General features: G+C 40.3%; 1 protein-coding gene across 3 annotated transcripts in view; it reads left to right on the forward strand.

Annotated features, from left to right (window-relative positions):
• HNRNPR (heterogeneous nuclear ribonucleoprotein R) overlaps positions 1 to 23,997 on the forward strand; it is a 31,515-nt gene that overhangs the window by 2,871 nt on the left and 4,647 nt on the right. The window contains exons 2-9 of one of the 3 annotated variants that reach the window (XM_075908825.1): positions 6,324 to 6,489; positions 8,842 to 8,960; positions 9,351 to 9,458; positions 11,104 to 11,217; positions 14,085 to 14,261; positions 18,882 to 19,017; positions 21,425 to 21,630; positions 23,832 to 23,981. In XM_075908825.1, the coding sequence (XP_075764940.1) occupies positions 6,324 to 6,489; positions 8,842 to 8,960; positions 9,351 to 9,458; positions 11,104 to 11,217; positions 14,085 to 14,261; positions 18,882 to 19,017; positions 21,425 to 21,630; positions 23,832 to 23,981 (1,176 nt within the window). Of the gene's footprint in view, positions 1 to 6,320; positions 6,490 to 8,841; positions 8,961 to 9,350; positions 9,459 to 11,103; positions 11,218 to 14,084; positions 14,262 to 18,881; positions 19,018 to 21,424; positions 21,631 to 23,831; positions 23,982 to 23,997 lie in introns of all 3 variants that reach the window. The other 2 variants (XM_075908824.1, XM_075908826.1) reach the window with 2 other exon arrangements.

Below are 23,997 nucleotides of genomic sequence, written 5' to 3' on the forward strand. Positions count from 1 at the left end.
CCAGATTTACTTTTCTGGAGTTCTGCAGTTAGTGGATTTTGTGGACCCCCTTCGGCTCTGGGGTGGGGAAAAAAATGAAGCCCTGTCCCAGTGTGTGGGACAGGGCTGCCAGTGAGTGTGATAGGGATGCAGTATCTTGGGGGGGGAAGTGGGGTGAAGGATGGGGTGAGGAAGGTAGGGTCTGGAAGAGCGTTTGGTGGAAGGAGAGAGTGTGGGGTAGGGGTATGAGAGGGAGTTCAGGGGCGGGAGAGGGCTGGGGGAGTAACACAGAAAAGGTGAAAGGGTGAGAATGCGGCCAAATAGGTAGTTGGAGAGGGAGGCAAAGAAGTGGAGAATAAAGGAAAGTGCAGCTTCTGCAAAGTAAAATTGTATTCCCCCCCCCCACACACATCTTCCTTCTGCTCCAGCCTTGCTCCCCTCAGCCCCATGATCCACCTCTAGCCTGTCCCCTGCATTGCCCCATGCACCTCAGTGCAACCATTGCCCCCTCCCTTCCTGCCCCCACATCCTTGTGCCCCAGTGCACTTAGTACCAGGGCAGCAGTGCTGGGACTAACAGCCCCCCGGGAGCATTGCTGGGGTGGAGGGGCGGAACACAGTCACTTCCCTGCCCAACTTTCTGCCGGGGCTCACCCCTCACCTGCAGGCTGCTCCTCTGGGGCTGGGGCAGGTAGAGCCCAGTGTTGCTTAGGCTGGCTCCAGCCCAGCTGGGCACAATGAGGTGCTGGGGAAGGGGCTCCCACACACAGCCCCACAGGGAGCAGTGTGGTGCAGCCCAGGCCCCTGCACGCCATGTGTGCCAGCCGCACAGCCCAGATCTGTGGAGCAGGGCCAGCCTTGCCCTCTCCTGAAGCATGAGGCAGCTCCAGGGACACGCATGTGCATGCGCCTCTCCTGTGCCCCTCCCCAACAGGAAGCTGGAGCTGATGTTGCTGCCTGCTGCATGTCTGAGGCTTGCTGTGGAGGAGGGGGTGGAAAAAGAGGGTGGCTGAATTCCTGCTGTGCATGCCAGTGGAAATTGGCTGGTGTGCCATGGGGTGCTGACCCCTAGACTACACTATGGCATTCTTAGTTCAGAGGTGTGAAAAAATCTGTACTGTGAGCATACCATTCAACTGACTTAACCCCCAGTACTAGGTCACTCACATAAACTTTCTAATCAGCAGTTAGCATCTCTCCAGCAGCACTTTTATAGTGTGTTTAAATATAAACAAGCCCTCACTCATTTTGTGCAACTGGAGTGTTGCTAGGCTAGCTTCAGAGGGAGTTGTCTCAAATGTAGATAATATAATGTGAGTTAATTCTTCAGTGAAGTTTATAGTTTTAGGCATTTGTACCATGATAAGGGCATTACATGTCTACATAGATACTCTTGAGCATAGCCTCTCAATTTGGGATCATAATCCATTTCCCTCGATGTGGGGTAGGTGTCCCTGTACTTTCCCATATCATGGGGTAAAGTTGAGAAGTTAATCACTGCTTTGGAGGGTGGTTGATGTGTTAAATACTCATTGTAACAATTATATTTACTGTGATGAAGTTAGACCATAGGACCTTGGTAACCTGCAAAACTCTTAATTTGAAGGAAGGCAGTAACTTCATAGCAAATTTTAGTCCTGTGGCTTGTTTGCTACTTTTAAGCTAATTAACCGTTTGTAAAAGAGCTTATACTATTGTCATAAATATTCATTTGTATCTTGAGGCAATGGTTTTCACCTTTTTTCATTTTGTGGATCCCTTATATTTCAATGAAAGGTATGGATCTGTTTGGAAATCCTTGACATAATGTGTGCTCTCCTAAGGGTCCACAGATTAAGGCTGAAAATTAATTGGTTTCAAGTAAAGCTGATGCATTATAGTTGTGTGTCTGTCTGAATTTGCAAAACTTTTTTCTCCGTTGCCAATCAGTAGAGTGAGTTAGTGAGGTTGTTCAGCAATTCCAGTAACAGTTCAGTTTGCTTTATAAATCCTTGCCTTCCCTTCCTCATACATAACTTTTAGTTATCTTTTGGGTTAAAACTTTCTATGGTCTTATACTGAAGAAAACTTTTGGGGGAGGTATAGATAAATCAGTTCTGTTTCAGTAAAGTTACTGGAGTAGGACATAATTTTCAATTTAACCTTTCCCTTTTTGATACTTTGATAAATCAAATGGCTTAACTTCAAAATGTTAAATATAATGCCTTTAAACCTCCAATTAGGCATTAGCTGTCTCATAGATCTCATAGGTGGTGAGAGTTAAGTGGGGGAGAGGGCCGTATTAAAGTAGGTAATTTAGAAATGGCTTTGGTGCAGATTCAGTGAAAATTATTCATAAAGCTTATAGTTATGCCCACTGTACTTTAAAGTTGAGTAAGTACTACTTCTCTGTGGTAGCACAACTGTTGTAGCCAGCTGAGTAGCAGTCCAAGACTAAGTTCCTGTTCCTACCTGCTCTATCATTTTGTAGTTGGACTTACATTAAAGGAGAGCGCTTTTTTTTTTTTAATTTGTGGAAAAGTGTAGGATTGACTGCTTTAGTTGCTTGAGCATATTTCCCACCTCCTTTTTTCCCCTAAGGAAACTAAAAAACTGTGTGTTCCAACTTTGCATGTGGCTAGGTCTCAATGAGGATTAGTTACTTTAATAATGATAGAAATGTAGCCGTGTTACTTTAATAAGACTTTGAGGTATGGGTAGACACGTAACTTAACAAAAATAATATGGTGCTGCTTTCACTTTCATAGTTGGCTATACCAGTATGGAGTCTAATGTAACATACTGCTACTTCAAAATGGTGCAATTAGGTAATGGACTGGGCTTGTGTAGATTCTACACAAAAAAATCCTCAGTCTACAGTTACTCCCAAATATTGCTTCTTGCTCAGTAAGCACATGTATGCATGTCCTGAAGTCCACCCATCTTTGCACATTTCTATATATCTCACTTATACCAAAATAAATTGTACTTCTGAAAGTGGACCCATAATCTTTGCATCCATCTGGGTTAAAGAATCCCCCAGAAACTTGATTACTTGTACAACTTCTGCACGTGCACCTAATCAGTTTTATATGTGCATTTGTGCTTTCATGTTTGGCTGGTAAGCAGTTGAGCCATATCATGGGCATGATTGATCCATGTGCAAACGCAAACATCTCTCATTCACTTTTTTCTTTTACACTTGCGTCACTTCAGTTCTTTTCTATTCTGACTAATGAAGTAGAAATACTATCTTTTTTTAATCAACGGATTTTTTTAAAACAGAATATTCAATGAACTTTCTTTGGTAACAGATTTTTTTTCTGATGTTTACTTCTGCTACCTTTGCCTAGCTGACACAGCTGAGAGAGAGCTGGTTTATCTTTCTCTTTGTGAATCTGTATGACTCTTGAATTCCAGTTATACCTATGCAGCCCTATTGACGACATTAAGTTCATAAGTTTGTAACAGAAGATGTGTTCTGGCTTGTGTATTGATAAAGCATGAAGGAAAAGTCACCATTTAACATTCAGATTCTAGCCGGAGTTTGCAGAGCTAGCAGATGATAAAATCTCTGTGTTTATCTGGAAATCAGAGACAAAAATTATTCCCACCATAATATTATCTTCATATTTTCAAAGTAGAACCACACTTAGGAGTTTGCAGTTAGACACAACAGGAAATGTATAGTTAAGGATGAATAATCTTAACTTTGCTGGCTTGTGCATTACAGTAGTCTTACATTGTGGTCTCATATTAATTCTCAAGTTTTTTACAAAGAAATTTGCATAGCACGAGGAATACACTTGACTTACATGAAGTGAAGTAAAACCGACTTAAAATTCATACTGCAGTTTCATTCTCCATTAGATTAATACTGTAGCAAAAATTTACTGGATTGTATATTAATATATAAATTCCAAGCTGATAGTCACACTGTAACCTAACGGTTCAGTATTCAGAAACAGTGCTGCAAAGCTTATGAGGAGTATTAGCTGTGGAACTGCATATGCATTGTTTACAGCTGGAAGTGTACAGCCAATAATTTTCAGCACAAGTTTTAGGCAAGCTTGAGAACATGCCTAAAATCTTAACATCTTCCTTCAGGAGAAACTTGAGTACTATGTGAAAATGACATTTGAAGTGTTAATCCAGTTTTACAAAAAGCCTCTTAAAGGGACAACATCAACTTAAACTACAGACCTGTGAATATTTTTACCGTTACAAGTAACACAATTACTGTAGTTGAGGCCATTTATCTGTTTCACTTGTTTGCTTTATATAATCAGTTCCACATTTTTCTTTGTGTGCCCAATTTTCTTGTGGGAAAACCCTGTAAGAGTGGCATTAAAGTAAAGAAAAATTGTCAGGTTACAAAAGCAGTTAAGGGGTTGAGGTGAGAGGAGATGAGACTCAAAGGCAGATACAGTACTTGAAACTATTTCAAGTGCCTAATACAAGCACATTTCTAGCCTTAATTTTGTATGTATTCACTCTGTGCAGTGAATTACACCAAACTTAACATTGCCATGAAGTTTGGAGATTTAATATAACATGAGTTCTGTTAATATGTGGTGTAGTGGTGCATTAAGCATAATTCTATTGTGCATGTTTTGAACAGTTTTCACTTTAAATTAGGGATGTGAATGGTTACCTGGTACATATCACTTTTACTGTGTGATGCTTACTGGTTATGGTAACCTGTGGGCAGGAGCATTCCAGTCTGGCTGGAGCAGCCCCTGCCTGCAGCTGGCCTGGGTTGGTGCGTGTTGGGCAGGAGTGTTCCAGCCTGGCCAGAGCAGCCCTCACCCACCCCTCTTTAAGTGGCTAACTGGTTAAACATAACCTTTAACTGGTTAAACAGGATTTTGAATCACTACTTGAAATAGAAACAATACACTATATCTTACGTTAATTTGTTAGAATGTATTAGGGGATTTGTTTAAGAAGCAAAATATACAGTCTCAAAGTGTATACATGCCTCTGCAGAAGTTGTCTTTATGTAGTTTGCCTAAGGAAGTGTCAGTTTAGTCTTGTTCTTTCCCATTCCACCATAATTCTCTCCATTCATTGCAGAATTTGTCTAACAAGAATGATTTGACTCAAGACAGCAAATGTGTCCTGGCGCATTTTCAGAACCATGCATAGGACTTAAGTTTAGAAGCTTTGGATATGCTGAATGTCTGTCTGTCTTGGGTGTACTTATTTAGGAGATTTGTTCTCTTGTAGATTAGATATCTTGAGGCTGCAACATTAGAAAAGGATTATTCTTGAGCCATCTTCATATCCTGTGTTCCAGACTATATATTGCATTATTTCTGTCATGTTGTGTATATCTGTATAGTTACCATTCCATTGCCGATACGTGCATTATCAACTCTTCTTCCATGTCTTATAAGGCCCAGGACCATTTGCATCTGCTGATCTTATACAGTTGACCATCCTAATATATCTAGCCATTGGGTAGTTGGTTGTAACCTCAGCCATGAAAACTGAGGTGAAAACATCTGTTAGCTGGCTAATAGAGACATTGAGTTAAATTTTACAGTGAATTAGGCAAAGCCCATTGGAGTTGTTTAAGACAGTAGCTGTTCCTCTTGAATGCATATCCTTGCAACCTCTGTGTTGATTGTTGCATCAAGTCTTTTACTTATACAATAAATTCAAGATGCTGCAGTTGTGGCTTCATTTGAAACTAGTGAAGTTCAGAATATCGTGTTATGATACAATTTACAGAATCTAAAACATTCTACCTGAAGTGTTTCTCACTCAGATTTGAACTACTATGGATTGAAATTGTAATGTCTTAGTATGGCAGTTTTCCTGTTTTGAGTTCTGAAGCATGCTGAGCAAAAGTGTGCCCTCTCATATAACATTAAGTTGTGTTTGAAAGAAGTCATGACAGCACTCTAGGAAACTATGTGGAAGTTGGCAAACATGTATTGACATTGATATGTTAAGATACCCTGCATAAAAACTAACAATTTTAAGATTAAAGGAATGGGAGATGAAGATAGCACTAGTTCTGATGTGGCTTATTGTTCACCAATTGAAGGGAATTATGTAATACACCAGTACACTCCAGCTGCTATGGTAACCAGATTCCTTACTGACAATCAAAGTAAAGTTTAGCTCTGATGTACATGAAGTACTTAAAATGTAAATTCTTCCATGTACATGTTACATAATACTACAGGACTGTACTTATTGAAACTTAGATCAGCTGCATCCCACAAGGATTAAATAAAATTTTGATACAGGTCACTTGCAGCATGTATACCAATTAGTCTAGATAAATCATGCATTGTCCTGCAAACTAGTTATTTCTGGCTTAATGTAATATAGCTCCTGAATTTTTTCCAGCAGCATAATAAAATGGCTAATCAGGTGAATGGTAATGCGGTACAGTTAAAAGAAGAGGAAGAACCAATGGATACTTCCAGTGTAACTCACACAGAACACTACAAGACACTGATAGAGGCAGGCCTCCCACAGAAGGTGGCAGAGAGACTTGATGAAATATTTCAGACAGGTATAATATGCATTTCTTGTTTCTGATTGGTTTTGAAAGTGAGGACATAGCATTTTCAAATTTTATAGATTAAGGTTTTAAAATTCTCACTGTTTGATTTGTGTAGCTCTGAATGTATTGCTACTTTCACTTCCCTGAAGGCAATTTGGGTTTGATACAGACTCTTTAATTATTGAATCATCCTTAGTGTCGAATGACATCCTAGTTGTTTCAGGAGACGGTGCATCAGTTTGTCTTAGACTTTCACAAAGTAAAGATGTATGTTCCAGCATACTAAACTGCACACTTTTCTTAATCCAAATCAGTCATCACTTTGCTTTTACTTTTCTACTGTCAACTCCTCACAGTGACTCTTAGAACACTTAAGGGCCAAGTAGATGGCTTAGTGGGAAAAGCAACTAGCTTGCCTTGTCTGGGACTACATTTGAACTCTGCCTATGGCTTTTATGTTCTGTCTAGTTCCAGCTGAATAGTTGACTCCATGTCAGTCATTACACTGAAGTGTTTGATCTAACTTTATTTTAACAAGTTCAGGTGGAAGCTATTGAGGAAATTGAATAATATCTTGCTAGAAGCAAGTGGTCTCTAGATACCATAGTGAGAGGAGTCCCTTTTCAGGAAGAGGATTTTTAGGTAGGGTGTTTTTTTTTGTAAACCCCCTTCCCCCCCTGTTATTTTGGTCTTTATAAACGGAAACTTCCTTTTCCTGTTTAGAATGTGTTCTTCAAATAGACTTAGGGAATTAATGAAATTGCTTTATGCACGCACTTCGAATGCCTCAGTGACAAGATGCCAGTGTCTCCTTTTAAATAGTTCAAACATTTCACAAACCAAGTGAAGGTAGTTAAAGATAATAGCTTATCCATCCATCTTGATATTCTGACTCGTGTGGATGATCTCTTGTGGAAGTCAGTCGAGGTAGTTTCTGTCAGCTTTTATTTGCTTAGAGATGCATTTCTCTAAGTGGGTTAGGATTGATGTCCGCATCCTGGCTTCAGGGTAGATGTAAGTGGTTGGGCAAGGGACTTGTGGGACTCTAGTCTGAAGGTGTTGCAGTTGTGTCATGAGGAGTTCTCAAGTAAGAGTATTTTAACCCAGAAATTACCTACCTAGTATGACTTCATTGCATGAGTAACTTTTGAAAACACATTTGTTCAAATTTCTTTAATACCAACTGAAAATGATCTACACCATGCAGGATTTTATCAGCTCTATTAGTAGCTTTTGATGCCACAGCCAAATTTGGGGATGTACTTTGGGATTTTCTAATCTGCTCAGTATTTTTCACTTATGAATAATACAGGTGCCTTCCAATATGTAGGATCATTTCTGAAATGCAGTCTGTGTGCTCTGTGCTATAGTGTTTCAAAACTCCAGTGGGGATTAAGGAGTGTGCAGTAACTTAAATTCCAGAATGTTCCAAGTTTTGTGAGGAGTTCTGTATATGGATTTATATTGAAGTTTGTTAAATCTCAGCAGGCTTATTAGAAAGTGTAATCTTTATTGTCTGTAACTGGCAGCACTCCAGAGCTTTCATAAAACCACTGATACTCCAAAGAGAGGAAAAACTTCTAAATCTCAAAATATCATGCGCTTCAGAATTGGTCCACTGTCTTTGGGTCTGTACCTGTACAGCTAATAACAGTGTACCTGTGGTACATAACAGGGCTCGAAATAATGTCTTTCTGGATTCTGGCTGCTAAAAAGTGAGAGTGGGTCAGTGTTTTTTTTTTTTTTTTTTTTTTTAACTTTTCCCAAATATAAAATCCACTCTAATCTCTACTACTTGAAATAGATGAGAAGAGTGAACAAATTGTTCAATCTCTAATAATTTTTGAGGTGAGGAGGGAGGTGACTGAACTCCAGGTGGTCCTTAGGTGGTTCCCTCTGCGCATTATGGATAGGGTAAAGGCAAATGAGTAAAGTATAGGCAGTGCTTCTCTGTCAGTTTATTTTGGAATGGCTCAATTCAAGGGAAGATGATAAAGCTTTTGGTTCATAGATCTCTTGGAAATGTGGGCCAGAGTTCATTATTTCAAACCCTGGTATGTAGCGTTCCTTTATGCAGCAGATTGGATTCCCAAAGCTTCTGAAACTGTTACACCGTTGGTTTAATATTGCTCTTTGGTTTCTTTCAGGCCTAGGTATATACATTTAATTTAACTCATTTATATGCCCATGTCCTTTCATATAATTGTGTAGGAGTATGTAGTTTAAATAATGCATAAAATCTATTTACTAATATGCAGTATAACTGTTGCTTTATTTAAAAACAAAAAGTGTAGTTGTTAGCCATCTTGTTTTTGTATAATTAAACAGGAATCTGTAACTTTTCTGTCTTTAACTTTTTAGGGTTGGTAGCTTATGTCGATCTTGATGAGCGAGCAATTGATGCTCTTAGGGAATTTAATGAAGAAGGAGCCCTCTCTGTATTACAGCAGTTTAAAGAAAGTGACCTGTCGCATGTACAGGTAAGGGGAGAGCTCCAGAAGTCTGAGCAATTAGAGTTTTTTTCACTTCTTACTTCTCATAAAGCAAATACTTGCTAAAGTTGCAATATTCTAATATTTCAAAACAAAATTAGAAGTCTGGCTTATATCTTTGGTATTGGTCTTCTGTGAGGGTAAAGCAAAAGTCTCTAATGCTGGAATGAACATTTTATTGACTGAATGTCTGTTGTGCTAGCTGGAGCCTTACTGTTAACTATGTTTGTTCCAATAAATTACATCAGCTGGGATGCTCTTAATGTAATAACCAAAATGCTAAAGGAATCCTTAACATGGCACATTGGTTTTTGCGATGTGTACGATAACTCTTCATAATGCACTCCAGTTGAATTACTTTATAAATTGTGTCTACAGAACAAAAGTGCATTTTTATGTGGAGTTATGAAGACCTACAGGCAGAGAGAGAAACAAGGAAACAAAGTGCAAGAGTCAACAAAGGGACCAGATGAAGCAAAGATTAAGGTAATATATTTAGATAAATCTTAACTTTGTAATACATAAACAGGCATATTTTCCTTTAGAAATAGACAGCATAAATTTGAAAGTGCTCACAAATCCTCTTCAGTACACTGAAGTAGCATACAGTGCTGTTTGGAAGCTTTCCACACTGACACTGTCAGGAAATGAACATAAGACAAATACAGGAGAGGCATGCTTTCACCACTAAACTAACTGGTCTTTCAAATTAAATTTTGCTTGCTGTAAGTATGTAACTTTGAGGGGCTAGACTGAGGCCCATCTCAAGAACGTACCGTTATCGAAGTACCCAGCAAGATGCTGCCTAGCGAGTACTGTGTAGGTGCTCAAAGCATCCGAATAAGGATGGGAGGAGGACCATCTCACCTCTAACCTAGTATCCAGGCTGGTAGCCAGGAGAGGGATGGTCTGAAACAGGCCTCTCTTCCCCAGCATGAAGGTAACCATGGCCAGCCACTCCTTGACACAGATGCAGCAACCCAGCTCCAGACCCCCACCTGCTGTGACTCTTTCCTAGAGCTCATCTGCAGTGGATGGAGTGTCTTGTTCCCAGACTCACCCTCTTCTGCCACCATCATTTCCTGGAATACATTTCCCACCCCCCTCCCCTGCAGTTGGCCCTGGAGCCTCCCTGCTATGAGTCATTTCTCATACCCCTGAACCTGACCCTCTGCCCCAGCCCCACTCCAGAGCATGCACAACCCTGCCCCCCAACAGAGCTTTCACATTCCTAACCCTCTGCCCTAAGTCTGAACCTCCCACAATGAAAACCCCTTGGCCCCACCTCTGCCACATGAATTTTATGTGCGCCAATGTGGAAATATCACCATTCATTCTGCTCAGGGAAAGGGGAAAAAATAGAGGGAACACTGGCCTGCATGCCATTTTTACATCAAACTGTGTGGTATAATAGAGATATTTCTGGAAACTTGGAAATAAACATGGCACACATTTTAAGCAACCATTGTGAATGGGGTCTACTTAAATTGTGGACAAATCACAGGTTAATTATGGCATAAAGAATAAATTTCTGGATGTGTTCATGCAGTTGTATATTTAGTACTACCTTCACTTCTGAGCCATGAACCCCTCTTATTTAAATTGTGTAGAACCCTACTCATAACAGTTGCTTAAGATGTATTATGTTGTTTTTTCTTAAGTTTCAAGTTACGTCTATATTGCCATAGAATTTGATGGAAAAGAGTCATGCAGTCATGACTTTTGAAGGGTTAAAGTAAACAGAAGATGTATTTTTCACAGCCACAAATTTGATAGACTGCTAGTTAAAGCAAATGAGGCAAAAAAAATCATGCAACTTTTGGAAGGTGTACATTCTGTGCTGTTTAGTGATCATATAGAAGGCAGAGAATAGTGGAGTTACGTTGCCTCTAGGAGACATGTGTTGATGTATGTGCCTAAACCCAAAGTGTGTTTTATCTTCCGTTTCTGAAAAGCAAACTAAATAATCTTTGCTGTAAAATTTTCTGTATAATGTAACACTTCTGTGCCCACTGACAGTGGTCTGCATAGCCTCAACAAAGAGCAAATTAGGAAATATTAATCCCAGTTAACTTTGATATAAATATCATTGAAACTATCTAAGGTGACAGATTTTTACAATAATTTTCAGGCTTTGCTAGAGAGGACCGGTTACACTCTGGATGTCACCACTGGACAGAGGAAATATGGGGGCCCTCCTCCAGATACTGTCTATTCAGGCATTCAGCCTGGTATTGGAACAGAGGTTAGTATTTGCAGGTTATTCCACTCGTTCTTTTTGTTATGGCTTGACTAAGATATTCAGGAAAGTACAGTTACTTGAAGTAAACGATACAAGTGAAAGCATAGTCTCTTGCGGATAAGCGCACACTCCACGATCAAATCAGCTTTCCTCAATTTGCATTCTGCTTCTGCACAAAATAACCACAAATGGTGAAAGAAGTAGGGATGATGGCAGACATTAAAATTCCTTGAACAAGTTTCTAAAATAGGATAAGATGCCTAACTGTCAGATGACTTAAGCGTCCAGCCAAACAGATCTTTTTCTTGTACAATATGACTAACTTGAGGGATACTAATTGGCATCATTAGAGACCATGTACCAAAAATAGTGAAGACACTTGCAAATGTAAGTAAAAGTGTTTAGTAGAGCTCTCTAAAGTGTATATATGAAATAAATGAATATTTGTGGTAGGGTTGCCTGTGTTTTATGGAGCGTTCACACATGTATTGTTTCAGTTGCTCAAGCGTCCTGGAAACTTTCAGAGGATTACTATCAAAACTTCAGCTGTCAGTGAAATAAATTAACACTATTGCTGAAAAAGAAAATAGTCTTGAATCTAATGTAAACCCATTGGCATCAGATAGGTTCTTAATACAATTTTTCTGTAAATTGCTATAGTGAACCCATTGGTCTGTTGACTTGTAACTAGTTAAAACGTTAGTTTTAAGGTGTTTGTCCTTTTCTTTTAATATTAACGAAAATGACTGAAGTATGTAAACAAATATTGATTAGTTGCTTGTCCACTTCTAGATATTCTGTACTACATTTGAAATTTTGCTGCAAGTGAAAATAACCACTTTCTGAGACTTATTAAAAAAAAGGGGGGGGGGATAGAATAGTATAGGAAACTCAAAACCTATCTAAAAGGATCACTTAACTATTCTTCATTGTGGGGCTCAATCTGGCCCAGTTTTTAAAAGCACTCAATTCATCCTGAAGTTATAGTTCATTTAATTTTCCATTGCTGAAAGTGGCGGCGGTGGTGGTGGTATTACAAAATTCCTCCCTCTCATTCACAAACATGTAATTTAATAAAATTGTATATCCCACTGTGGCTGACAGTTTGCATGCCAAATTTTAGTCTAGATTGATAGTTTGCCTAAATTGAAGACCTTACGTTAACGGTGGGGACTGAACGGCCTATGGCTTGCCTCAAGCTGGCAGTGGGGGTGGGAGGGATTCCTGAGCATTGCAGGCCCAATCAAGGCAGGTTGCAGGGGAAATATCCGCCAGTGGGAGTGGAGTGGCAGGGGCGGTGCCGGCAGGAAGCAATTCCCTGCAGCATACAGAATCATGCAAAGACACCTATGGGCCTCTCCAGGGGTTGCATCAGGTAGGTGCTCCTCCTGCCTAGACCCTGCATCCCCTCCCTGTTCCTGCAACATCTCTTCTTCCTCCTCACTCCCCAGCCCACTCCTGCACTCTTTCCTCCCTGAAGCTCTACTCCCACCCTTCCTGGTGGGCCTGGAGCTTCAAGAAAGGTTTTTTCCTGTGTCTCAGTTGGGGATGGGGGGACATCTGAGGTTTTTTTTCCCCCTCATTTGGGGGGCCAGGTCATTGAGGGGTTTTGTTTTCCCCCCTCACTTGCGTGTGGCCCCCAAGTGATTTTTCCTGTGGGTCAGTGGCCCCCAGCTCCAAAAAGTTTTACAACCCCTGCCCTATACAGAGCAGGTGTACAGCTAAAACTGCCAAACTCTGCTCCTATAGCTATTTAGAGAAATAGAATTTATGTAGTCATTTTGACACTCAGTTTGTAATTGTATATGATGGATATAAATCACGAGCCTCCTTTTGATTGAGAAGCTATTAATCTACTATATATTTTAGAGAGCTTTTTTGTCTGAGTGTCTGTTCAAGAACTTCTCCTAAATGGTAAGAGCTAAGACCACCAAATTCATTATACAGTTTCCTTTTATCATAACTTACAAAAAGTAAAGGGATTTGGTTCTGTCTGTAATGGCATTGCTTCTCCTAAATCCATACAGAAAAGAGACTGTCACCAGGTCGGTGAAAGGGGTTGGATGGGGATATGCTCTTATCCCCCTGTCAGGGACTGCCCAAGTCTCCCTTGCCACCCCCCATGCCTTTAAGGAAAGGGGGGGAGGGGGCTGAAGCTTTCCTCTTCTCTTCCCCAATTTGTATGGGAACATTGCTGGCTCTTCCCTTTGTCAGGGAGCCGAGGGTAAAATGCACAATTTGCTGCGTTTCTCACTCTCTCTGGAGAGTGCAGGGGCAGGCAAAGCTGGACTTGTCCCATTTGGGGTACATGTTCCTTTCTCCCTTGTGTGCCCACTGTAGCTGCAGCAGCCGTGGAGAAGCACTTTTCACCTGACCCCAAGTTGCTGCTGAGAGAGAGACTGGGGTAGTCTTCTCTTCCCCAGGCTTGGACTAGGCATATTACTTATGTTGACAAAGCCAGACAGGTTAAGAATGGAATATTTTTGTACCAAAAATGAATGGTTTGAACATTTTAAGGCCAGGTCCACGCAATGTGTAGATAGTGCTAAGTCAACACAAGAATTTCTTCCGCCAAGGAAGAGAGGGATTAATTTACAGGGACAGGAGAAGCCCCCTCGTTGTAGTGCTTCAGTTTAGCCCCTAGCTGGAGTTGTCGTAGTGGATGAAGTGTAAACATACTCTGATTTGTGAGATGAATCTATAATGGATTGATAGTCTTAAATCCTTGACTAGATGCTTTTTTCTTTGGTTGTTCATAAATCACTATCATCTCATGCAATTTTTATTCCCAGAGAACTTCAATTTAAAATGCCAATTCCAAGACACAATAACTGCAGAGGCTTTTAAGAAGGGTTTTGTTTTCTCTCCAGGTTTTTGTTGGGAAAATTCCCAGAGACTTGTATGAGGATGAATTGGTGCCACTCTTTGAGAAGGCTGGTCCAATTTGGGATCTGCGCCTCATGATGGATCCGCTCTCCGGTCAGAACAGAGGTTATGCTTTTATTACCTTCTGTGGTAAAGACTCAGCACAGGAAGCTGTTAAACTGGTAAGTTAACCTGCTGTCTCTAGGACGAGTTACATTTGGAGTTATACTATTTACATACTTTCTTTAAAATGCGTCCTCGAAGTTCAGCTCTTCCTTAGTTCATGCAGTGAATTGCCATCTGGCAGTACCTAAGTGGTTGGTGATTTGTGATTACTGCTCATGGTTGATTACAAATCATGCACACCTCAATCTATGCTATAACATATTCTATTATGGGGTGGCCAACCCGTGGCTCTTGAGCCGCATGCAGCACTTTCATTAAAAAAAATGCGGCTCCTGTGGCTTCTGAGCCGAGTGCCCCGACTGCTCATGGCACGGTGCTCCAGTGCCTGCTCGCAGCCCGGCTGCTCAGCACACGTTGTCCCAGCGCCTGGAGGGAGAAGCACGAGGCGGCGGCTCCAGGACCCAGACATTAGGTTAGAGCCAGGGAGTAGGTGGGGGGAGGGAGATTTGTGTTCGTATTTGCCTGGCTGTGCAGGAGGGCAGGGGGATTGGATTAGAGGGGGCTGGTGGTCGTCTGGCTCTGTGGGAGCGGAGGGGTATTGAGTTGGGGGTGGTAGTCTGGCTCTGGGAGAGAGGGAGAGTATTGGGTTAAACCCAGTTTAACATGTGTTCCAGGGAAGATAATGGAGCAGGTAATTAAGGAAATCATATGCAAACACTTGGAAGGTAATAAAGTGATAGGGAATAGCCAGCATGGGTTTGTGAAGAACAAGTCATGCCAAACTAATCTGATAGCTTTCTTTGATAGGATAAGGAGCCTTGTGGATAAGGGAGAAGCGGTGGATGTCATATACCTAGACTTTAGTAAGGCATTTGATACGGTCTCGCATGATATTCTTATTGATAAACTAGGCAAATATAACTTAGATAGGGCCACGATAAGGTGGGTGCATAATTGGCTGGATAACCATAGTCAGAGTTGTTGTTAACGGTGCTAAATCCTGCTGGAAAGGGATAACAAGTGGAGTTCCGCAAGGGTCTGTTTTGGGACCCGTACTGTTCAATATCTTCATCAATGATGTAGATATTGGGATAGAGAGTACGCTTATTAAGTTTGCAGATGATACCAAACTGGGTGGGGTTGCAACTTCTTTGGAGGATAGGGACATAATTCAAAATGACCGTAGCAAGTTAGAGAAATGGTCAGAGGTAAACAGGATGAGGTTTAATAAAGAGAAATGCAAAGTGCTCCACTTAGGAAGGAACAATCAGTTCCATACATACAAGATGGGAAGCGACTGTCTAGGAAGGAGCATGGCGGAAAGGGATCTAGGGGTCATAGTGGACCACAAGTTGAATATGAGTCAACAGTGTGATGCTGTTACAACCTAGAATCATGTTTGCTTTTTTTGCATCAACAGGTGTGTTGTAAGCAAAACTCGTGAAGTCATTCTGCCGCTCTACTCTGCACTAGTTAGGCCTCATCTGGAGTACTGTGTCCAGTTCTGGGCGCCACATTTCAAGAAAGATGTGGAGAAATTGGAAAGGGTACAGAGAAGAGCGACAAGAATGATTAAAGGTCTAGAGAACATGACCTATGAAGCCAGGCTTCATGAACTGGGCTTGTTTAGTTTGGAAAAAAGAAGATTAAGGGGGGACATGATAGCGGTTTTCAAATATCTAAAAGGGTGTCACAAGGAGGAAGGAGAAAATTTGTTCCTCTTGGTTTCTGAGGACAGGACAAGGAGTAATGGGCTTAAAGTGCAGCAGGGAAGGTTTAGATTGGACATTAGGAAAAAATTCCTAACTGTCAGGGTGGTCAAATATTGGAATAAATTGCCAAGGGAGGTGGTGGAATCTCCCTCTCTGGAGATATTTAAGAACAGGTTAGATAGACATCTGTCAGAGATGGTGTAGATGGAGCTTGGTCCTGCCTTGAGGGCGGGGGGCTGGACTCGATGACCTCTCGAGGTCCCTTCCAGTCCTATTATTCTATGATTCTAACCCTCAAGGGTTAGGTGGCGGCGCTGAAGCACCTTAAACTCAAAGTCTTCGTGGATGCGGAATAAGACAGCCAATACAGATATCCTATTTAAATTCCAGGGCAAAAAAAGAATCTGCAAAGAATCCGCATGTACCTGGTTTACACTGTGTTTCTTTAAAGGAAATTCAAAGGCAATTGTTTGCCAGGCTGAAACAATTATTCCAAGATATGAGTCTTTCCCTTATTGTTTTTGAACATCTCATATTTGCATTCTGGGAGAGGCACTTCAAATTGTGCTAATTTACTTCTCAGTTCAGTTTACTTTTAAAAAACTCATGGGACATAATAGGGAAGTAATGTTAAATTTAAAATACATGGTGGGGATGTTTTTTTTTGTGAGAGAATATTACTGTATTTTTTCTTTCTTTTTAATCTGATGTTTGTTCCTTGTCGAGTTCTCTGAAGGTCTGTGGACTGGCCATGAATTTAAGTGACTGAAGACCTTTTCACTGGTTTTTGTCCAAAATGTCCTGTAATGTTATTTTTATCGCTATATTTTGTGTACTATATCATTCTATATATGGATATATAAAAATAAATATATAATACGTAGCTCTTTGTACTCTATCCACTGCTATTTTGGTTCTTTGTCTCTAACTGGTTGGCCTATTACCTCCTGCTCTATTACTTCTTCTGCAGTCCAACACATGTATAGTAGCAAACATACTGTTTCTTCCACCTGGTCTTTGGCTTGTGGTGTTGTCTAGGGACAGTCCTGATACATTAGGCTTTGATCTGTTTGGGCATCTACATTTTTATTATTTGAGTTGTTTGTGATTATCACAATCTGCAATTTATTGCATGGATGTTGCTGCTTTTTATGTGTGTGTACAGGAGGCCCCTTAGATGCGACCACCAGAGTTCTGCCCCCCCCCCAACTTGCAACCATTTTTGTAAGTGTGGAAGGGGCTGGAAATCCTCGACTTACGTTCTTGGTCCGTATTTACAACAGTGCACGGCGCCTACCATAAATGCGGGTACAAGTTATGACACCCCCTGACTTGTGACGCTTCTTCCGGAACCAATCGCATCGCAAGTCAGGAGCCTCCTGTATATAAATTTCAGAAGTGGATCCTACTCAGTTTTTCAGACATGTTTCATGATTGCATATATACTTTTCAAAAAGGTAAAACCTGCTTCTGAGAAAATGTCCTTTTTGCAAGATAGTGGGTTGGGAAAAACAATCTTAGAGATCAGTGCTAACTACCTTTAACTAGATTTGAGTTTCCATCCAGGTTTGAGATCATTATGCTTCAAGTAGTATGCACCAATGTTGTGATTTACACAGGCTTCTGCTTTCATTAATGTTGATAACAGTAATTACTTTAGAGTGAGATTAGGGTTTGTGTGTTTAAAAAAAAAAAAAAAGCTTTGTAGAAGAGAAGAGAAGATTTTGTGTTCACTTAAATTTCTAATAATTTCTATTTCATGAACTAGTATTATGACTCACTCTATTTGCCATGAAACCAAATTTTCAAATTAATTTAGATCCCGTATCGAGTCCTTCAATAAACTATTTTTAATTTGAATTATTACAGTACTAGTTCAATGTGTACCTTGTTTTGAACTCTTAAATAAGTAGGTTACTTTGAGGGCATTTTGTCAAACATCTGTTTTCCTGAACTGCTGTTGGTATCTGAAAGTGGATACACAGTTTTGAAAATCTCAGCCTTAAGTCAGAGAGGAATTCTGGATTGCTGAGGACAACTGTCTGAAAAGAGGAAGAAATCCCTTGCTTATAAATGTTTCCTTATAATGTTGCCATATAGAGTAATAAGAATGATAGACTATTAGAACTGGAAGGGACCTCAAGAGGTCAAGTCCAGTCCCCTGTTCTCTCAGCAGGACCAAGCACCATCTAGATAATCCCTGATCTATGCCTGTGTAACCTGCTCTTAAATATTTCCAGTGACTTTGACTAGAACTGGGATAATTGTGGATCAGTTAATAGTAACTAAAAAAAACACAAATGTTTTCTTGAATGCTTTAAAATGTTGAGTGGGTTTTTAGCTACAAAAGCTTTGTGCAGCATTTTACTGAAGGGAAAATAAATTCTCATCACTCGGTGGGAGACTTAAATAAAATGTGAAATCAAGGAACATTCTCTTTAGAGGAATCAGGAAATTCCAAATGGATTTGTAAATACCATGTTTTGTTATACTGTTGAGGAAAAAACAACCCAATCTTATGATTGCATGCTCAAAAATTTGAGAAATACAAATCAAACTGTTTCATACTTTTAATTGATTTGATTGTTTCACATCAGTCTAATAATGTTACTGTGTTTTATTCTGGAAGCAGCCACAATATTCAGGATTCTATCCAGATGCAGGAAGAATTCGCTTTTGGCCTAAGAAGGCAAACAGTGTATGATGGGTGATGTGGGAAGAAATTCTATCAAAATGTTGCTTATCTATATTACAGCTTTTTGGACAACTTACAAACCAACTGAATTCTGGCCCATCTAGTATGATTTCTGTATTCTTATTGCAGGATAAAATTTGGACCACATATATCTAAAATATCTAATACAAGTGTGAATTTAATTATTTTGGCTGCTGGTACTTTGTGAACCATATTGAATTAAGGGGTTAAACTGAAACATAATAGTGGCATCTCTTCATATTCCCCAGTGTGACAACTATGAAATACGTCCTGGAAAACACCTTGGAGTGTGCATCTCTGTGGCAAACAACAGACTATTTGTTGGATCAATTCCAAAGAACAAGACCAAGGAAAACATATTGGAAGAGTTCAGTAAAGTTACAGGTAAAGAGCTTCCACTGAACAAAAAGTTTGTATGGTAAAGGATTAGTGCCAAAAACTTTCACAGCAAAGTTCACTGGTGGCAAATTTGAATGCCCATTGTAATGAAAGATTATTTCCAAGCGTAGTTCCAGGTTAATTGCTGGTAGAAAATATCATAGTTGTATAGTCTGTATTAAAGATGTGTGTTTTTGCATTCACCACTCTGTCCACTGTGTGTTCTAGATGTAAATGTTAACTTTTTATATGAGGGAAACTCAGCTTCACAAATGGCCTTTTAAAAGGCCATGTTCAGTTTCTTTAACTTTTTTTTTTTTTTTTTTTTTTTTTTTTAAGATGGGGAGGAGCAAGGTTAGGTAGTTGATCTCCTTTAAATAAAGTTTATTTTTATTTTGGGTAACTTTGGGTGGTCAAACTCCGATCTCGAAGGGAGACGCTCTGGGGCACTCTGTAAAGATGGACTATCTAGTGAAGAATGTCATAGAAGCAGAACCTTGTGTCAATTGAGAGGTTGAAGGGATGATCAAGCAACTTTTTGGTACACAAAATATGCCTTTTTTTACCGCCATTGGGTGCAAGAAGAGAACAGCTCCTAGTCACGAAGCTGGAAAAGATGCAGGGAGTTACTGCAGAATTACAGATCTTTCACTCTCTTCTTCTGCAGGGAGGGACTGTCCCATTGTTTCCTTGATAGGGTAGCAAGTTAAAAACTGCAGGGAATGGAGAGGAAAAGAGAGCTTAAGCGTGCCCTGCCTAGCCTCTGTCCCTTTGCACAGGGATATGGGGAAAGGATCCCTTGAATTCTCTTCTGGGAAGAAGGGATTGGAATGTTAAATATTTTTCAGAAACGAAGGGGTGGGGGTGTGTGTGTATGTGTGTGTGTGTGTGTGTGTATATAAAAATAAAATATAAAAGGTAGAAATTAAAATTGACGTTGTATTGGAGTTTTTTCATATTTATTTGGTGCTACTTGAATTGATACACAGAATACATAGACCTCGGAAATAGGCTCATTTAAGTATTTTGAGAAGTGCTACTACACAATATCCTTGTGTGTAGGGAAGCTTCCTTAATCTGTAAGCACTGAGGTCAGATTTCACTTCTGTTAATATTACCCTTGTTACTAACCTGAGTTGAGAGACAAACCATATCAGTCAGTCATAAATGTACCCTATCATGCTATAATGTAAAACCTTTATGGTGATCTTAGTAATATTAAGACAGAGCAACAGACTGCATAGACGTGTTGGTGCAAGAGTGTGATCCCACAGTTGAGAGTTTAAAATAAATGTTTTAAGCTGGGGTATAAGTTGTTTTTCAGTATCTGCTGGGGAAAGGAAGTGAAAGTCCTGTGTATTCCTTTAAGGCTTTCAATGGGTCAGATATCATCTTGTGACCTTAATTGTCACTAGATAATTTGCTTAATTATTTAGGTCAGTGCTGAAATAATATGTTGTACATTACGTGCCCCATCCTCTTATCTGTTTTCAACGCTAATAGGTCTGGCTTCCAGAATCTAGGAAGTTGAATCTGAGGTAGCAGGTATTTTTGGTGGAAGAATTCCAATTTCTGAGAATCTGACTCTTTTTGTGGCTAAACTGGATACATGTATTTGATTCTTACAGAAGTACTTGGATACACTTTTAAGTGTTCAACTACTGAATCTGCAGAGACTTAATGGAAGCATCTTGAGAGGCAGCTTGTTCACTGTATGGGTACTTATAGATGGAAAAGATGTGATGCTGCGGAGATTTTTAATCTTGCTGATAAAGGCATAATAAGTTGGAAATTAAATGTAGACAAATTCAACCTTGAAAAGCTGATGTTTCCTTAGTCAGGAATCAAACAGTGGAAGATTTTAACCTGATAACACTTGTAGCTCTGTTTTATGGTGACACTATACTCTCATCTCATGCCTTTTATCCCCCCCATTGCACAGTTGTAATATGGACATTTCTCTTCTGAAACATCAGATCTGCCATGAGCAGGGGGGAGCCAGTGCTCTTGCGACTGCATAGAAAATCCTGTCTTAAATGCTTCACTGGTGTCTTGGTCAGGTCCATTTAATTGCCAGTTTTTGGTTGGGAAGTAATCTTCTCCAGGTCACAATGACAAGGACCTTTGTTTCTCCCGCAGCATGGTTAACTTTAGCATACCTCACCTAATTCCCTGCCACTGCAGGAGCCTCAAGCAGCGGTAACACCCCAATTTCTCCTGTTTTCTACCTGTGGCACATGCCAGTATAGAATCCTGAGGAATAAAATGTTTTCATTTAACTGATATGGCTGGGCTCAGAAATAGGGGTATTTGGATTGAATTTGTCTGATATAAAGGAGGTCAGACTAGATGATGTAATGATTATTTCTCGCCTTAAACATCATGAAACTATATCCAGCTATTGGTTTTACAGAGGGTTTGGTGGATGTAATCCTTTATCATCAGCCTGATGACAAGAAGAAGAATCGGGGGTTCTGCTTCTTGGAGTACGAAGATCACAAGTCTGCAGCACAAGCTCGACGTCGGTTGATGAGCGGGAAAGTAAAAGTCTGGGGAAATGTTGTGACTGTGGAATGGGCTGACCCTGTAGAGGAACCAGATCCAGAAGTCATGGCAAAGGTAGGGATGGCAGAACTACGTTGCATTCTGTGATTTAATTTACACCTTGTTGGCAGTAAGTTTGGTGCTACCTCTGAATGATATCAGTCTTCAGTTGATTAGGGGGGAACTTTCTAAAAAGTTAGACTTTTCTGTGAATTGAGTGCACTTTCATCCAATGCTGCAGCCCCTCAAGTGGAAATAACAAGTACTAGACATCAAATTTGTCTGTCTAGTATGGCAGAACAGGGCATTTCTACTAGAGCAGTGGTCTCCAACCTTTTTACACCCAAGATCACTTTTTAAGTCTCAGAACAGGCGAAGATCTACTGCCCCGCCCCTTCCTTGAAGCTGCGCCTACATTACATGAGGAAATCTAATGTAAATGCACTGTGCAGGCGCACAGTTCAGAGAGGGCTCAAGAGCTACTCTTGGAGCCCCTGAGATCTACCGGTAGATCACGATCTACTGGTTGGTGACCACGGTACTAGAGGCTATTCCCATTAGTGTAGAACAGTGTTTCCCAATTTTTTTTGGCCATGAAACCCTTCAAGAATTTTGAGGAACCCCAGCCAGGGGGGGAAAAAAGTCTGTCTCTTTAAGGGGGGAGGTCCAAGTTCTTGTGGAACCCTTACTTTCACTTCATGGAACCCTGGGATTCTGCAGAGCACCATTTGGGAAACACTGGTGTAGAGTTAGATATGATTGACATGCTGCCTTGTACTAATGGTCTGTCTCTTACATGTTTCTGTCTTTACCATAACTCATTGACATACTCACAAAACACGTGGCTTATGTCAGCAGTATAAACTTTGTATAATTCTGTTGCTTAGTCAAAAAAATACCTGCCACAGATATTGTTTACTTGAGGCCCTGCAGGGTATGAGGGAGATTTGATTTTATCTCAGTTCTTGGAATCTCACTCCAGCAGTTTCCCTGCCTCATGCTGAAGGGAACAAGTGTGAAAGCCAGCTCTGTTCCATTGGGAATCCCTAGAAAGGAATCTAAGGCAATTTCTCCTTCTCTTGCACCACCTTACCATAACAAAAAAAATGAAATGGAGTGAAGAATCTGCCCTCAACTTGAGTTGCTAGTCTGAAACTCTGATGATGTTGCATATGATTCTGGTTGCCAACAAATGTCCCATCTTATTTTTTTTTCTATCCATTTGTAGAATGAGTTTTATGTGCCTCAGTATTGAGGTAATTTGTGGGTGTGTGCCACCAGCGAAAACACAAAATCTAGACATAATAGTATATATTTTTGAAAATTTACCATTGGGATAATTATTCCATACAGGGCGGCTTATGCATTTTAGAACTCACTACCCAAAGAATTAAATTCAAGCATAAGAGAGCAATAAAACTATGAAATACATAGACCGATCAAAAAACCCTACAATAACAGCACATTGAACTAGTGAAATTAGAGTACAACACAATTGGGAGGTGAGTTGAAATGGGGTGTGCTTGCGCGCTGTCTGCTGGTGAAGTGTATGAGAGACCATGAGTCTCTGCCCTGTTCCTGCCTTCCTTCCTGCTCTGTGGCGATAGAGTATATGGAGGGGGACATACCCTGACATCCATGTCTCTCCCCTCCAAATACTGTCCACTTGGCACAGCAATCTGGGGTGGACAAGGGCATCCTGGCAGGAGCATCTGATCAGGGACTCCAAAACAATGTAACCGCGAAGGAGTGGGGGAGAGGGGCACCTGAACACACATCTTCAGATGTGAATTTTAGGGTGCATCTACACTGCAGGGGGAGCATCTATACAGCATGCACTTCGAAATAGAGCACTCTTCCTCCGACTTCCCTTACTCCTCATACAGTGAGGGTTCAGGAGTCATAGTAAAAAGTCCTCCAGCTTGACAGTATTTTGACACTATTTCGAAATAACTGCCTGCTGTATAGCTGCGGACTAAGTTATTTCAGAATAATGCTAATTATTTCTAAATAGTGTTGCAGTGTAGATGTATCCTTAAATGGCTTCATAGCTTTGAGGGAACACTTGTTGCCAGCAAGGAAAACTGAAAGCTCCAAAGGATATGACCTGGTTTCTTTGAAAATAGTAACTGTGTCTTTCAAGAATTAACTGAAAGGAAGTAGAGCATAGTGGAAGAATGGCATTGGTTTATTTATTAGTCAGTTAATATGTATGTTCCCTCTGATGCCTGATTAGTTTTGGAATTATTTATATCTTTGATACTTATTTTCACTAGGTAAAAGTTTTGTTTGTGAGAAATTTAGCCACTACAGTGACAGAAGAAATCCTAGAAAAATCCTTCTCAGAGTTTGGAAAGCTGGAAAGAGTGAAGAAATTAAAAGATTATGCTTTTGTTCACTTTGAGGACAGAGGCGCAGCAGTAAAGGTAGGATCTTGTTTTT

This window comes from Pelodiscus sinensis, chromosome 25 (assembly GCF_049634645.1).
Source record: "Pelodiscus sinensis isolate JC-2024 chromosome 25, ASM4963464v1, whole genome shotgun sequence".
Taxonomy (NCBI): domain Eukaryota; kingdom Metazoa; phylum Chordata; order Testudines; family Trionychidae; genus Pelodiscus; species Pelodiscus sinensis.